The sequence below is a fragment of the Gekko japonicus genome, unplaced genomic scaffold (assembly GCF_001447785.1).
Source record: "Gekko japonicus isolate JY-2015 unplaced genomic scaffold, Gekko_japonicus_V1.1 scaffold1585, whole genome shotgun sequence".
Classification (NCBI taxonomy): domain Eukaryota; kingdom Metazoa; phylum Chordata; class Lepidosauria; order Squamata; family Gekkonidae; genus Gekko; species Gekko japonicus.
In genome coordinates, this window is record NW_015172602.1 from 367,748 (window position 1) to 379,304 (window position 11,557).

Here is an 11,557-nt window from a genome sequence, read left to right on the forward strand (position 1 = left end):
CCCCCCGCCTATTGAGCACCACTGGCCAGGCTTGGCCTATTTGCATATTTTTACCTTTGTCTCTCTAGAGCAGCCAATGAGCGGGCGCGGCTGAGTCTGGGCGGGGCCAAGTGAGATTCCTTGCGCCTGCTCGCCACATTGCCGGAGGGAAAAGCGCGCTGGTGTCGCCGCCGCGTCCCTTTCACCTGCTCTGTTCTGCCGGAGGCGCGGGGAGCCGAAGGGCTGTGCGGGCAGGAGGGAGGCGCTGCTGGGTGCGAGCGGGGCGCGATGGTGTGCGGCGGCTTCTCCTGCTCCAGGAACTGCCTGTGCGCCCTTAATCTCTTGTATACGGTGAGTAGCTGGCGCCCGGCTCTCCGAACGGGCTTTATGCGGCTTCTTCACCCTTTTCAAAACGCCGGCTTGGGTCCCCCCCCCCCTCCGGCGGTATGTGGGGCGAGCAAAGACAGCGCCGCCGCGGCCTGAGCGGTCGCCTTGGGACCTGTATTGTGGCGCTTCCCTGGCTGGTCTCCTGGACTGGCGGAGCGAGCGGGTGGGCTGCATCATTCCCCTCCACCTGCCTGGGCGAGGAGCCGGGGGAAGGGGCTGAGCAGGTGCACCTGCAGCGGCGAGGCAGGACGGGAATCGGGAGAGCGAGGCTGGCAAGGGGGGAGGGACCGAGAACCTGCTAGAAGAATGGAGGGGATCCCCGTCGCCATCCGAGCAGGCGGTGGGAAGGGAAGCGCCAAGGCGCGCTGCTCGGGAAGCGTCTCTTTTTGCCGAAGCTCGCCCCTCTTTTTTTGGCTTCTTCTCAACATGGCTGGTTGTGCCTTTACCAGCCACGCGGCAGGTAGAAAGGCTGGCTGGCTGGCTTTCCTAGGAGGTGCCACGCTGGGAAAAGCTTCCCGTGTTGATCTTCTGCCTCTTGTAGTAGGCACCAGTTTTTCTTTCCTTAAGGAAATATGACCAGGCATCCATGTTAAAAACGAAACGCTTCCCTTGGCACGTTCAGTTTTAATAATTAAACCAAAGACTGTTTTGGCTTGTAAAAGCGTGATAGGGTTTTATAGTTTTAAACGCTGGCAAGGGTTAAATTAACTTGTTCAGCTTTACACCTTTACCCCAGGCGAAGAGTTATAATTGGAGAACACCTTGCATCCCACACCTGTAAGCAGAATTATTAAAGAAGCTCCCCTGGTCTTATGCAGCCCAAACATTTCACTTGCTTGTTTTCTCTGGTCAGGTGTAAGTGCCACACTCTGTTTAGAGTCTCCCTGAGATTGCTTATTGGACAAAGTTTGTGAACAGTAGCAAATATCTAAGCAAGAAAGCTTGTAAGCTGTCTACAGCCATTTTTGTTATAAAATATTTGGCTGAAGGGTGAGAGAAGCTCACATGAACACCCCTGAAACTGACTAGTACTGAGTCAGACCATTACTCTATGCAGGTCAATATTTGTCTACTCTGACTAGCAGTGGCTCTCCAGGGTCTGAGGTTGTGACGTCTTTTGCATCACCTCACCTCATTCTTTTAACTGGAGATTGCAGGACTTGAACCTAGGACTTAAATGTATGCAAAGCAGACACTCTGCTACTCAGCCACACCTCCTAAGTGTTGTATATGCCAAACTCTGCTCTAGAGTTTTAAGGATGCTGTGATTATCATATGCATCCTTTCGCATCTGAAATGCTTTACAGGTGCTATTCATGCAGTCCCCTGGGACATAGCTTTTCACAGCTATTCTTGCATACACCTGGGACATATCTAATGGCGACTTCTTGTATGTTGGTGAACTTAAAAAAAATCACTATTTTCATTATGCAACACTATAGTTTCACTTATTAATAGATGCCCTAAGTTGGGGTGTCAAACATAAGGCCCGTGGGCCAGAATCGACCCGTTCAGGCCTCTTATGCAGCCCGCAAGCAACTAATGCAAGGGAGGGAGTGCTGGGCAATGCTTCCTCTAAGCTGTGGAGTCTTGTGAGCAAAAATTCTACTTTGTGAGCTACTGGCATTAAAGCTGTGAACGAGTGATTTTGCCACTGCATAAATTAATTTGCTCTGGAGCCATCCTTTCTGAGCTAGGACAAAAATGTGTGAGCCAGAGGCTAAAAAACTGAGCTAGCTCACACTAACTCAGCTTAGAGGGAACACTGGTGCTGGGGGAAGTGGGTGGGGCCACTGCATTGTGGCTTCAGCACACCACAACAATCTCATCTGTAGCAGTCAAGCATTGTGGGTGCATCTGCCCAGCCCTCCACTGCTGCCTCCCCAGTCAGCTTATGTGGGTTTTCCTCTGCACCCCCCGCTTCCAGCCCATGGGGCCTTTCAGTGAGGATACACCAACTTGGAGCATACCAGCTGCTGTCCTTTACAAAGTTTCTATTTCCGGTACCTGCCATTACGTTTCATGGTACCCATGGCCTTGCCTGACAAAGTGACATTTATGTCAGATCCAATCTCTGCCCTAAGTAGTCAAGCTTAACTTGGTTATGCTATTGGAAAGGAAAACCTGATTGTGTCGTCCTGTGATGGCAGGGTCTTAGTTAATTACTCTCAGCATCCTGCAATTAAGGATATATCTGTCCATCAATCTCCAATTTTGACATATTTATTTCCTTCACTGTGTTTCCCCCCAGAATTAAATCCAAACTAATGGTACCCATAAAAACTAAGCTTGTTATTCTTTTTTTGGTCCTTGAATCTGTTATGCTGTATGCCATTATGCTGTATGCCAGGGGTGTCAAACATGCAGCCTGGGGGCGGGATCAGGTTTGGTGTAGTGGTTAAGTGTGTGGACTCTAATCTGGGAGAAACGGGTTTGATTCCCCACTCCTCCACTTGCACCTGCTGATGTGACCTTGGGTCACCCACAAGCTCTGGCACAGCTGTCTTTGAAAAAGAGCAGTTTGTGTCAGAGTTCTGTCAGCCCCACCCACCTCACAGGGTGTCTGTTGTGGGGAGGGGAAGGGAAAGGAGTTTGTAAGCCGCTCTGAGACTCCAAGTGAAGGGCGGGGTATAAATCCAATCTCTTCTTCTTCCCTCAAGGAACTGGCTGTTTCCTGCTTCATTTTCCAGTGCTGCTGCCACATCACAGCTTGCTTTACCAGTCTCTCTCAATCACACAGGAGAGATAGACAGGCAAAGCCCTATATGGCCGGGGTCCGACATACCTACAGGACCGCCTTTCCCTGTACATACCCCAGAGAGCACTACGGTCTGGGTCTAAAAATTGGTTGACCCTCCCTGGCCTGAGGGAGGCCAGGCTAGCTACAACCAGGGCCAGGGCCTTTTCAGTGGTGGCCCCCACCTGGTGGAACGAGCTCCCGGAGGCGATCAGGGCCCTGTGGGACCTTTCACAGTTCCACAGGGTTGCAAGACGGCGCTCTTCCACCAGGCATTTAATTAGGGGCTGCTGCTGTCGTTGAGCCCTGGCTCGTGGTTTTAACATCGAGCTGATGCCATAAGAAATTCTTAGCAGAAGAACATCTGAAATATCTGGGATGTGGTAATTCATCTTGAATATGAGCCATCTAAGTTAAGCTTTTAATTGTTGCCAGCACCTTGTGTTTGTAATTTATCTGTGGTGTTTTAAATGATTCTATAATTTTAACTGTATTTATGTTTGTATGAAAGCCACCCTGAGCCCGCTATGCGGGGAAGGTGGGGTATAAGTCTGATAAATAAATAAATAAAGCCTTCCCTGTGTGATTGAGGGGGTCTGTTAAAGAACTGACTGAGGCTTCTCCCCCTTCTCCTCCCAGGGGGAGGGAGGGAACAGCCAGAGTTTGATTCCTGGTCATGCTTTAGGAGACAAAGGGAAGCCTTTCTTTCCTTCCATTGGCTGAGGTGCCTCCCTGAAGGAAGGGAGGGAACGGGGGAGAGCTTGCTTTGCTGGGCTGCCTCAATCGCTCGGGAGAAATACCAAGCACATTTAAGACCAACAAAGTTTTGTTCAGGGTATGAGCTTGTGTGTACCTTGCTACAGTGTGTGTGTGTGTGTGTGTGTTTTGTTGGGCTCTTTATACTAGGGCTCTCCTGGGTGCAACTGGGTTCCCTCCCCCTTTTTACTGTATTCATGCCCTCATGATCCAGTCTTTCTAAGTAAGAAAGCAATGTGAACTATTTTAGAGGAGGAATAGCAACAAGCCAGTGAGGTGGATTAGGCTGAGGGTGTGTGCCCAGACTAAGTTCACCCAGCACATTTCCTTTGTGGAATGTTGTAGTTATTTCTCTGGGGAAGACTATAGTTTTGTAGACAAACCCATGGCCCTCAGTCTGTGTCAGGATGCCTCCTCATGTTCTTGGCCGGCACATGAAGCAACTTGATGTACAAAAGGTTGCAATGCTCAGCCATCTCGTGTTTTCCCCTGGGTCCTAGGCTCAGAACACTGAGCATGAGATTTCTGTAATGAATGTCAGTAAATCAAAAGTAGGTTTGCAGCTGACAGATACACACCTGAACAGCATACTCAAGATTGTTACAGCACAAACATTTTGATGCAATAATTCAGAGCAAGAAGTGTCAGTTAACAAAGATTATTAAATAGACAAAATATTGCAAGAGTGCTGGTGTTTTAAGCATACTATATTTAAAGTTTTAAAAATCTTAAATTTGGTCTGTGTCCTTTATAAAGTTTATATCTCCGCTACCTGGCATTATATTTTATGACACACATGCCCCGGCCCAACAAGGTCTCATTTATGTCAGATCCGGCCCTTATAACAAATGAGTTTGACACCCCTGCTGTATGCTAATTTACTATTCACCCTCTACCTATGTGTATGGACTGGTAATTTCCAGTTCATTGTATCTGAAGAAGTGTGCATGCACGCAAAAGCTTATACCTTGGATAAAACTCTGTTGATCTTAAAGATGCCACTGGACTCAAAGTTTGTTTTGCTGCTTCAGACCAACATGGCTACCCACATGAATTGAAGATGATGTCGTGTGTTTGCTTTTAATACAGGTGTATAAAAACATGTACACACTTATGTTTTTAGTGATGTTTTTGTGTGATACATGTACATGAGGGCTAGGAAAATGTAGTCACTGTGAAATGAGCTCAGGCTAGTAAACAAGAGGTCTGAATAATGCTAAGAACTGAACAGCCCTCTGGGAATCTTACTGAAGGCCTTGGCAGTTAACATCTGACATTTATTAAAATTCTAGGGAGTATTTTGTTTTATTTATTTCATTTTTTAATTTCCTTCCTCTAAGAGTGGCAATTCAGTCACAAAACCTGCACAGATAAAATCTTAGGTCTGAGACAACCCGCTGACCTGTTTGTGCAGGACGCAAATGTTGCCTGTCCTGCAAGTCATTTCAGAGTGCCCCGTTTGGAACATGAACTGTTTTGTTGTCCTATTTTTTTTAAAAAATGGCTGTTCCAAATATCTACTTGGCTTGGCTTTAGTTCCTGAGTTTCCAACCTAAATTGGTTTAATGGACCAGGGAAGTCCTTATGATACACTGATAGTTCAGTAAGAAGTGGGCATCTCCGTAGTTCACCTTACATCTACCTGTGAGCTTATGCAATGCTGTAACATAATCGTGCAGGCTGCTGCTGTGTACAGGCAGGTAGAACACTGGGCATCAATAATGGATGTAGAGCCAGTAGCTAAGAGATAACTTTGTCTGCAGGCTTTGTATCTTTCTATAACAAGCAACCTGGCTTATTCAGACCTTTAGAGGATAGCACATTGCAGATCCTGAAGCATGCTGCAGTCAAAGTGTTTTCCATGTGCAACTGCATATGACCTATTAATCTTACACTCTTTTTTGTTGGGTTGCTCAATGAAGTCCTGAATTGAACTAATAAACTTTGTACTATTCTCTAACAGTTTAACACATGAGCCTGAGGATGTTAAAGAACAATGGATCATCAAAAATATAATTGATGTTTAATTAGTTTCATTTCAAACCAGACACAAATGGAGGAAAGATTTAACTCTACAATCCAATTCTAAACATGTTTACTACACAATAAATCCTATTAAGTATGCTTAAAACTGTAGCCTTAATCTTTTTGCCTGTGTGGGCATTTGAAGTGTTTTCTCTGATCACTTTATGACAAATGTGGCTCTGGGCAGCTCACACGTAAGGCAGCCTTCAGTGATACGTACAAATGGGAAGCAGTTAAGTACCATGAAACACTATAGGGCAGCTTGTAAGCGTTTGTGGTTTTGATTTGATTTGTTAGATTTTTATCCTGCCCTCCCAGTCAAGGGCGGCTTACAAAACCGAATAAAATTCCAACAATACGCATAAAATCACAACATCAGATAACAGTGTTAAAACCAGAAACACAATAAAGTGATAGCAAGCATAATTTCCTCATTTTACAGTCAGCTTCTTGATCTTCTTCAGTTGTATTGGGCTAGAGTTATTCATCTATTAGTTAAAATACTAGTCAATTTCAGTCATGTTTGGCCTGCCCTGGCTCATTATTTCTGAGTTTGGGCAAATTGAACTGCTCAGTCACTGAATCACAGCAGCCCCTGACAGACTCAGCTGGGAGCTTTTTATTCTCCCAGCTACCTAACATTATTATATCAGCACATTCCCTTTTTGCTGATGTCACTTCTGAAGCAGTTGTGTTGAGGGCTGAAAAGGTGATATGGATTCCATATGCTTTGAAAGTGAGCTCACAATGTTGGTATATCATTGTGGAACAGAAGCACTTCTTTATTAATTTTACAGTCCACCTTTCTTTACATGAAGCTGCCTTCTATAGAAACAGATCCTCGGTCCATTAAAGTCAGTATGGTCTACTTAGACTAGTTGCAGCAGCTCTCCAGGGTCTCGGGCAGAGGCCTTTCACATCACCTGCTGCCTGATCCTTTCAACTGGAGATGCTAAGGATAAGAACCTAGGGCTTTCTGCATGCCCAGCAGATGATCTCCCACTGAGCCATGGCTGTTGCATAAATTAAAGGTGGCATACATAGGATTACCCAGAGGCTTCTCATCCATTGGCCAGTCCCAGGCCTGCTTCATTTCAGTAAAATTGCTGTGTCGTGTTTTTCTTTTGTTACTGTCACTGTTGGGTTCCATGTCTCCATTTTATAGCAGAGGTGTAGGTGACTTATTATGCCTGGGAATTTGTCCTTGCTTTTAGACAAAGACAGGAAAGTCCTGCCTTTCCTGAACATAAAATGTGATTTCCTAGCATCTAGCTGAGTCAGATCTGCCCATTCCAAAAACCCATCCTGGAAAGGGAAGACTTAGTGAATGTTTTCATACTTTTATTGAAGATCAGATTTGTGTGATAGATGAGAGCCAGTGTGGTGTAGTGGTTAAGAGTGGTGGATTCTAATCTGGAGAGCTGGGTTTGATTCCCCATTCATCCACATGAAGCCTGCTGGGTGACCTTGGGCCAGTCACAGTTCCTCTCAGAGCTCTCTCAGCCCCACCTACCTCACAAGATGTCTGTTGTGGGGAGAGGAAGGGGAGGTGAATGAGACTCCTTAAAGTAGAGAAAGCAGGGTATAAAAACCAATTCTTCTTCTCCTTCATGGTGAGAGTAAAGACTGCCTTCACATCAACAGTATTTGGTGAACAGTCCTTATAAGTGGGACACTTGATGAAATGAGTCTCACTGTCCCTGCATCAGCAATATTTTTAAAAGAATTGTCAAATACAGTATATTGTAATTCTACTGTGTGAGATTTCTCAGGCTATTTGTGTCATTGACGTTCCCTGCACAGATTTACTGTGAACTGAAAACACCAATTTTCACTTCCTCACAAGTGCCAAAAGTACTGAGCTTGACCTGCTACTTAAATAAACCCACATTATTTATGCTTCTAGGCTATTATGCGAGTGTGACATTTCAGCCTTGCAGCTAATTTGCTGGCCCACAAACCTGTGTAAGCATGAATGCAGCTAATTAATGAGTTATTTATAGCAAAAAGGGTGGCCTGAAAAAACTACAACTAAAGGGTTGCCAGGCTCTGGGTGGGACCTGGAGATCTTCTGCTTTTACAACTGACTTCCAGACAATAGGGCTTGGTTCCCCTGGAGAAAATGGCTGCTTTGGAGGGTGGACTCCAAGGCACTGTATCCTGCTCAGGTCCCTCCCCAAACCCCCTTCTTCCATGACTCCACCCCCAAAATCTCCAGGTATTTCCTGGCAACCCTTTGCAATTAACTGTTTACAGTTCCAGTTTTTAATTACCCCACCAGCAAGGGGAATGGCTCTGTTTAGTTGAGGTAGAAATTTGCACTGCAAACTCATATGAAATGAGAAAAACAAAATTAGATAGAGATTCCCCCTTTTAATTATATTTTTCTACATTTTGTGAGATAACAGAAGTAGGATATATTTTCATCCAAGATTCCAGAAAGAGTTATTATTCAATGTATACTTGGAAGTCAATTTCACTGAGTTCCATGAACTGATTCTCAAGCAAGTATGCACAGAATCATAAGCTTAGAGCTAAATTAAAAAAACAAACAAAACCATTCTGCTTTTGTTAATAGTAACCTTCTCTTTTGCTTTCTTCCAGCTAGTCAGCTTGCTGCTGATTGGGATTGCAGCATGGGGCATAGGTTTTGGCCTCATATCCAGTTTCCGGGTCGTTGGAGTAGCAATTGCGGTGGGGATATTTCTGTTCCTGATTGCTCTGGTGGGATTGATTGGAGCCGTCAAGCACCATCAGGTGTTGCTGTTCTTCGTATCCTTTCACTTTGGAACTTTGTCGCCACCCCACCCTTATGTTAGAACTACTTCAAATCCTCTTATCTGCGCCCCTTCACCTGTCCCAGATGTTGTTTGTATTCCCTCGCTTGCTTCATTGAAATGAGGAAAGCTTGTTCCAATGACCTCATCTAAAGTACAAGGAACGCATTAACTAGCTGGCCCTCAACCCAGTTATGACATTGTTTGGTAGAGCAAACATTTTTCCGTCTGTCACAGTCACAAGACTGTAGTGGTATAACTGGTTCCCTTGAAATTGTAACAAATCAGAGATATGGAGTGCAGGCTGCTTCTTGAGCAGGGGAGTGAATTTGTTCTTTAGCTTCTTAGAGGTAGTCTGTATATTCTGCTAATAAAAAGTAAAGGTAAAGGTTCCCTTGCTCGAAAGCCAGTCGAATCCGACTCTAGGGTTGCGGTGCTCATCTCTGTTTCAAAGCCGAAGAGCCAGCGCTGTCCGAAGACGTTTCCGTGGTCATGTGGCCGGCATGACCAAACACCAAGGCGCACGGAACGCTGTTACCTTCCCACCAAAGTGGTACCTATTTATCTACTTGCAATTTCTTGCTTTCGAACGGCTAGGTTGGCAGGAACTAGAGATGGGAGCTCACGCCATCATGCTAATACTGAATTATTAAAGCTGTTTTAAGTTCTTAGTCCAATTTGGTTTGGTTTATTATTTTTTTTAAAGGGCTTCATATGTGGGGGAGATTTTACTTTGTAGTAGCTAATTTCTGTGTAGTCCGAAGCAGAGTTACTCCAGTATAAGTCCATGGATGGTGGAGGGTGTTGTTTTTTGCAGCATTAGGCCAGCAAATGCCCTCTCTTAGGACTGACCCTATGGCAATGGTCAGGTCATGGGCTTTCTGTGTGGTAGGTCCAGAGAATGGTTTACAAGGGTGAGTTCAGAGGGTGCCTATAACTGTATTTATGAAGACATGTGAATTGGTTTGACTTTAGAGAGTGTTTGGTGTGGTGGTGGTGGTAAACTGTTTCAGCAGCTGAGGCTATGATTTTTACCTGTGTGGTATTGTGACTTGTTGTGTAAGCTACCTTGTATCCAGGTAGATGAGGAAAGATACAAATATGTTAAACAAATATGATGTAAGTACCTAGTGAACTAAATGTTATCAGGTTTGGGGGAATGGAGTGTTTCATTTCTTTTAATTTAGGTAATTTGCACCCTACTTTTATGCTCATAGAGCACCCAATAATTAAAAAACCCCAACAAGATAACAATACAATAACTGCTGTCATACACGTTGGAATCCAATGTTGCCCTCATTGTGATTGATCTTGTTCCGACCTATTTTGCTGTTATGATCCCATATTTTTGACACTTTCATCAAGGCTGGTATCAACTGCCTGGAAACCCAAGTGATCGCTTCAGATTCAAATGCAAGTTCTGTTTGCGGTGGAGTTTTGCTGTAGACAGTTTAGCTGGCTCAAGCCAGGATTAAAGTAGTTTCAAGGAAGAATGAAACAAAGCAATCTGGTATGTTCTTCCAGGTCAATGGAGAAGAATGTGGGTGACAACATGATTTCCTCCATCCCACCCCTTCCCCAATAACCCCAGGCAAACTTTCATGTCTTTTTTTTGGGGGGGGGGGTGAGTTAGCTTTAGCTGGCTCTGAGTAAAGGTTAGTCAGTAGCTGTGCTACTATGAGGAACAAAATAAAACTTCATTTGGGGGAGTGGTGGGGTTGCTGTGTTTCCTTCCACATGGGCACTCTTATGCTTGATTTTTCTTCACAAAAAAGTGGAGAAAGCCACTTGTGTGAGAGTAGGTACAGCTTGTCAGACTAGTAGGCAGTTTATTAGAATTTAATGTAGACAAAATGGTGTGGTGTGTAATGTTGTTTAGGGCTGCCAACCTCCAGGTTGGGCCTGACGTTATCCCAGAATTGTAACTGATCTTCAGACTGGAAATCAGTTCCCCTGGAGAAAATGGCAGCCATATTCCGTCTCAGCCCCGCTGAGCTTGTTCCCTTCCCCAAATCTCCATGAATTTCCCACCCCAGAGCTGGCAACCGTATTGCTGCCTCACGCGTGGTGCTCATTGCTATCCCAGTTTCCAAGGGTTCCCACAGTTGAAGCTGTCTGAGTTAGACTGTGGTTTACTATTCTTGCAGAGGCTTCTGGCATTTGGAACGGAAGTCTGTGGATGGTTTCAAAGACACTATGTCTGAGTATATGGATGACTTTTGCTTCAACAGACTTCACCTATGCAAACAGGTGTATTGTTGTTCTATTAATTTTCTTCGTTGAAAAGTTAGATTTCAGAGCACTGGAGTGTCAGGCATATATTTACTAATCCTTTCAGAATATTTTTAAAAACATGGTGTGAAATTTAGGATCAGAGTGATACAATGAACATTCCAGAACAGTGAAAATAAAGATTTAATCCTTCACCACCACAATCTTAGATCTGCTGAGGTTACTTTCTCTTCTAAGTCACTGAAAGCAGGTAATGTTTACACAGCAGGTGCTGGCTGCTTATTAATATTGTTTAGCAAGGCAGTGCTTGATCATGTTTCTCATGGTTCCCATCCTTTAGAGCTTGGTAATTTTCCTTATTGAAATAGGAGCTCTCTGAAGCAGGTAGGTTTCCATGCTCTGAGGTATAGGACTCAACTGGAACTTATGTTGTCTCCTGATGTGCTTACTGTCTCAGACGAGTCTTCCAGATGATGGTGTTTTAGTGGGAATGTCATAAACGGACTCTCCAGGGACAGTAAAGAAGTTCCCAACGTGGGAACATGTGCTACAGCTGAGAGGCAAAAAGGCAGCCCAGAACACAGCTTCTTCTGCAGCTTGTATTGTGCGTTGAATGTTGTCTGTGAGATTATACCTGCACCATTCAGCAAGAAACAAGGCCCTC

At 44.7% G+C, this 11,557-nt stretch overlaps 1 protein-coding gene across 1 annotated transcript in view; it reads left to right on the top strand.

Annotated features, from left to right (window-relative positions):
- Nucleotides 1-153: 153 nt before the first annotated feature.
- The window catches only part of TSPAN13 (tetraspanin 13), a 24,754-nt gene continuing 13,350 nt past the window's right edge, over nucleotides 154-11,557 (top strand). Inside the window, exons 1-2 of the mRNA XM_015421585.1 lie at nucleotides 154-330; nucleotides 8,489-8,656. Of these exons, the coding sequence (XP_015277071.1) occupies nucleotides 268-330; nucleotides 8,489-8,656 (231 nt within the window). The 5' untranslated portion in view covers nucleotides 154-267. The remainder of the gene's footprint in view (nucleotides 331-8,488; nucleotides 8,657-11,557) is intronic.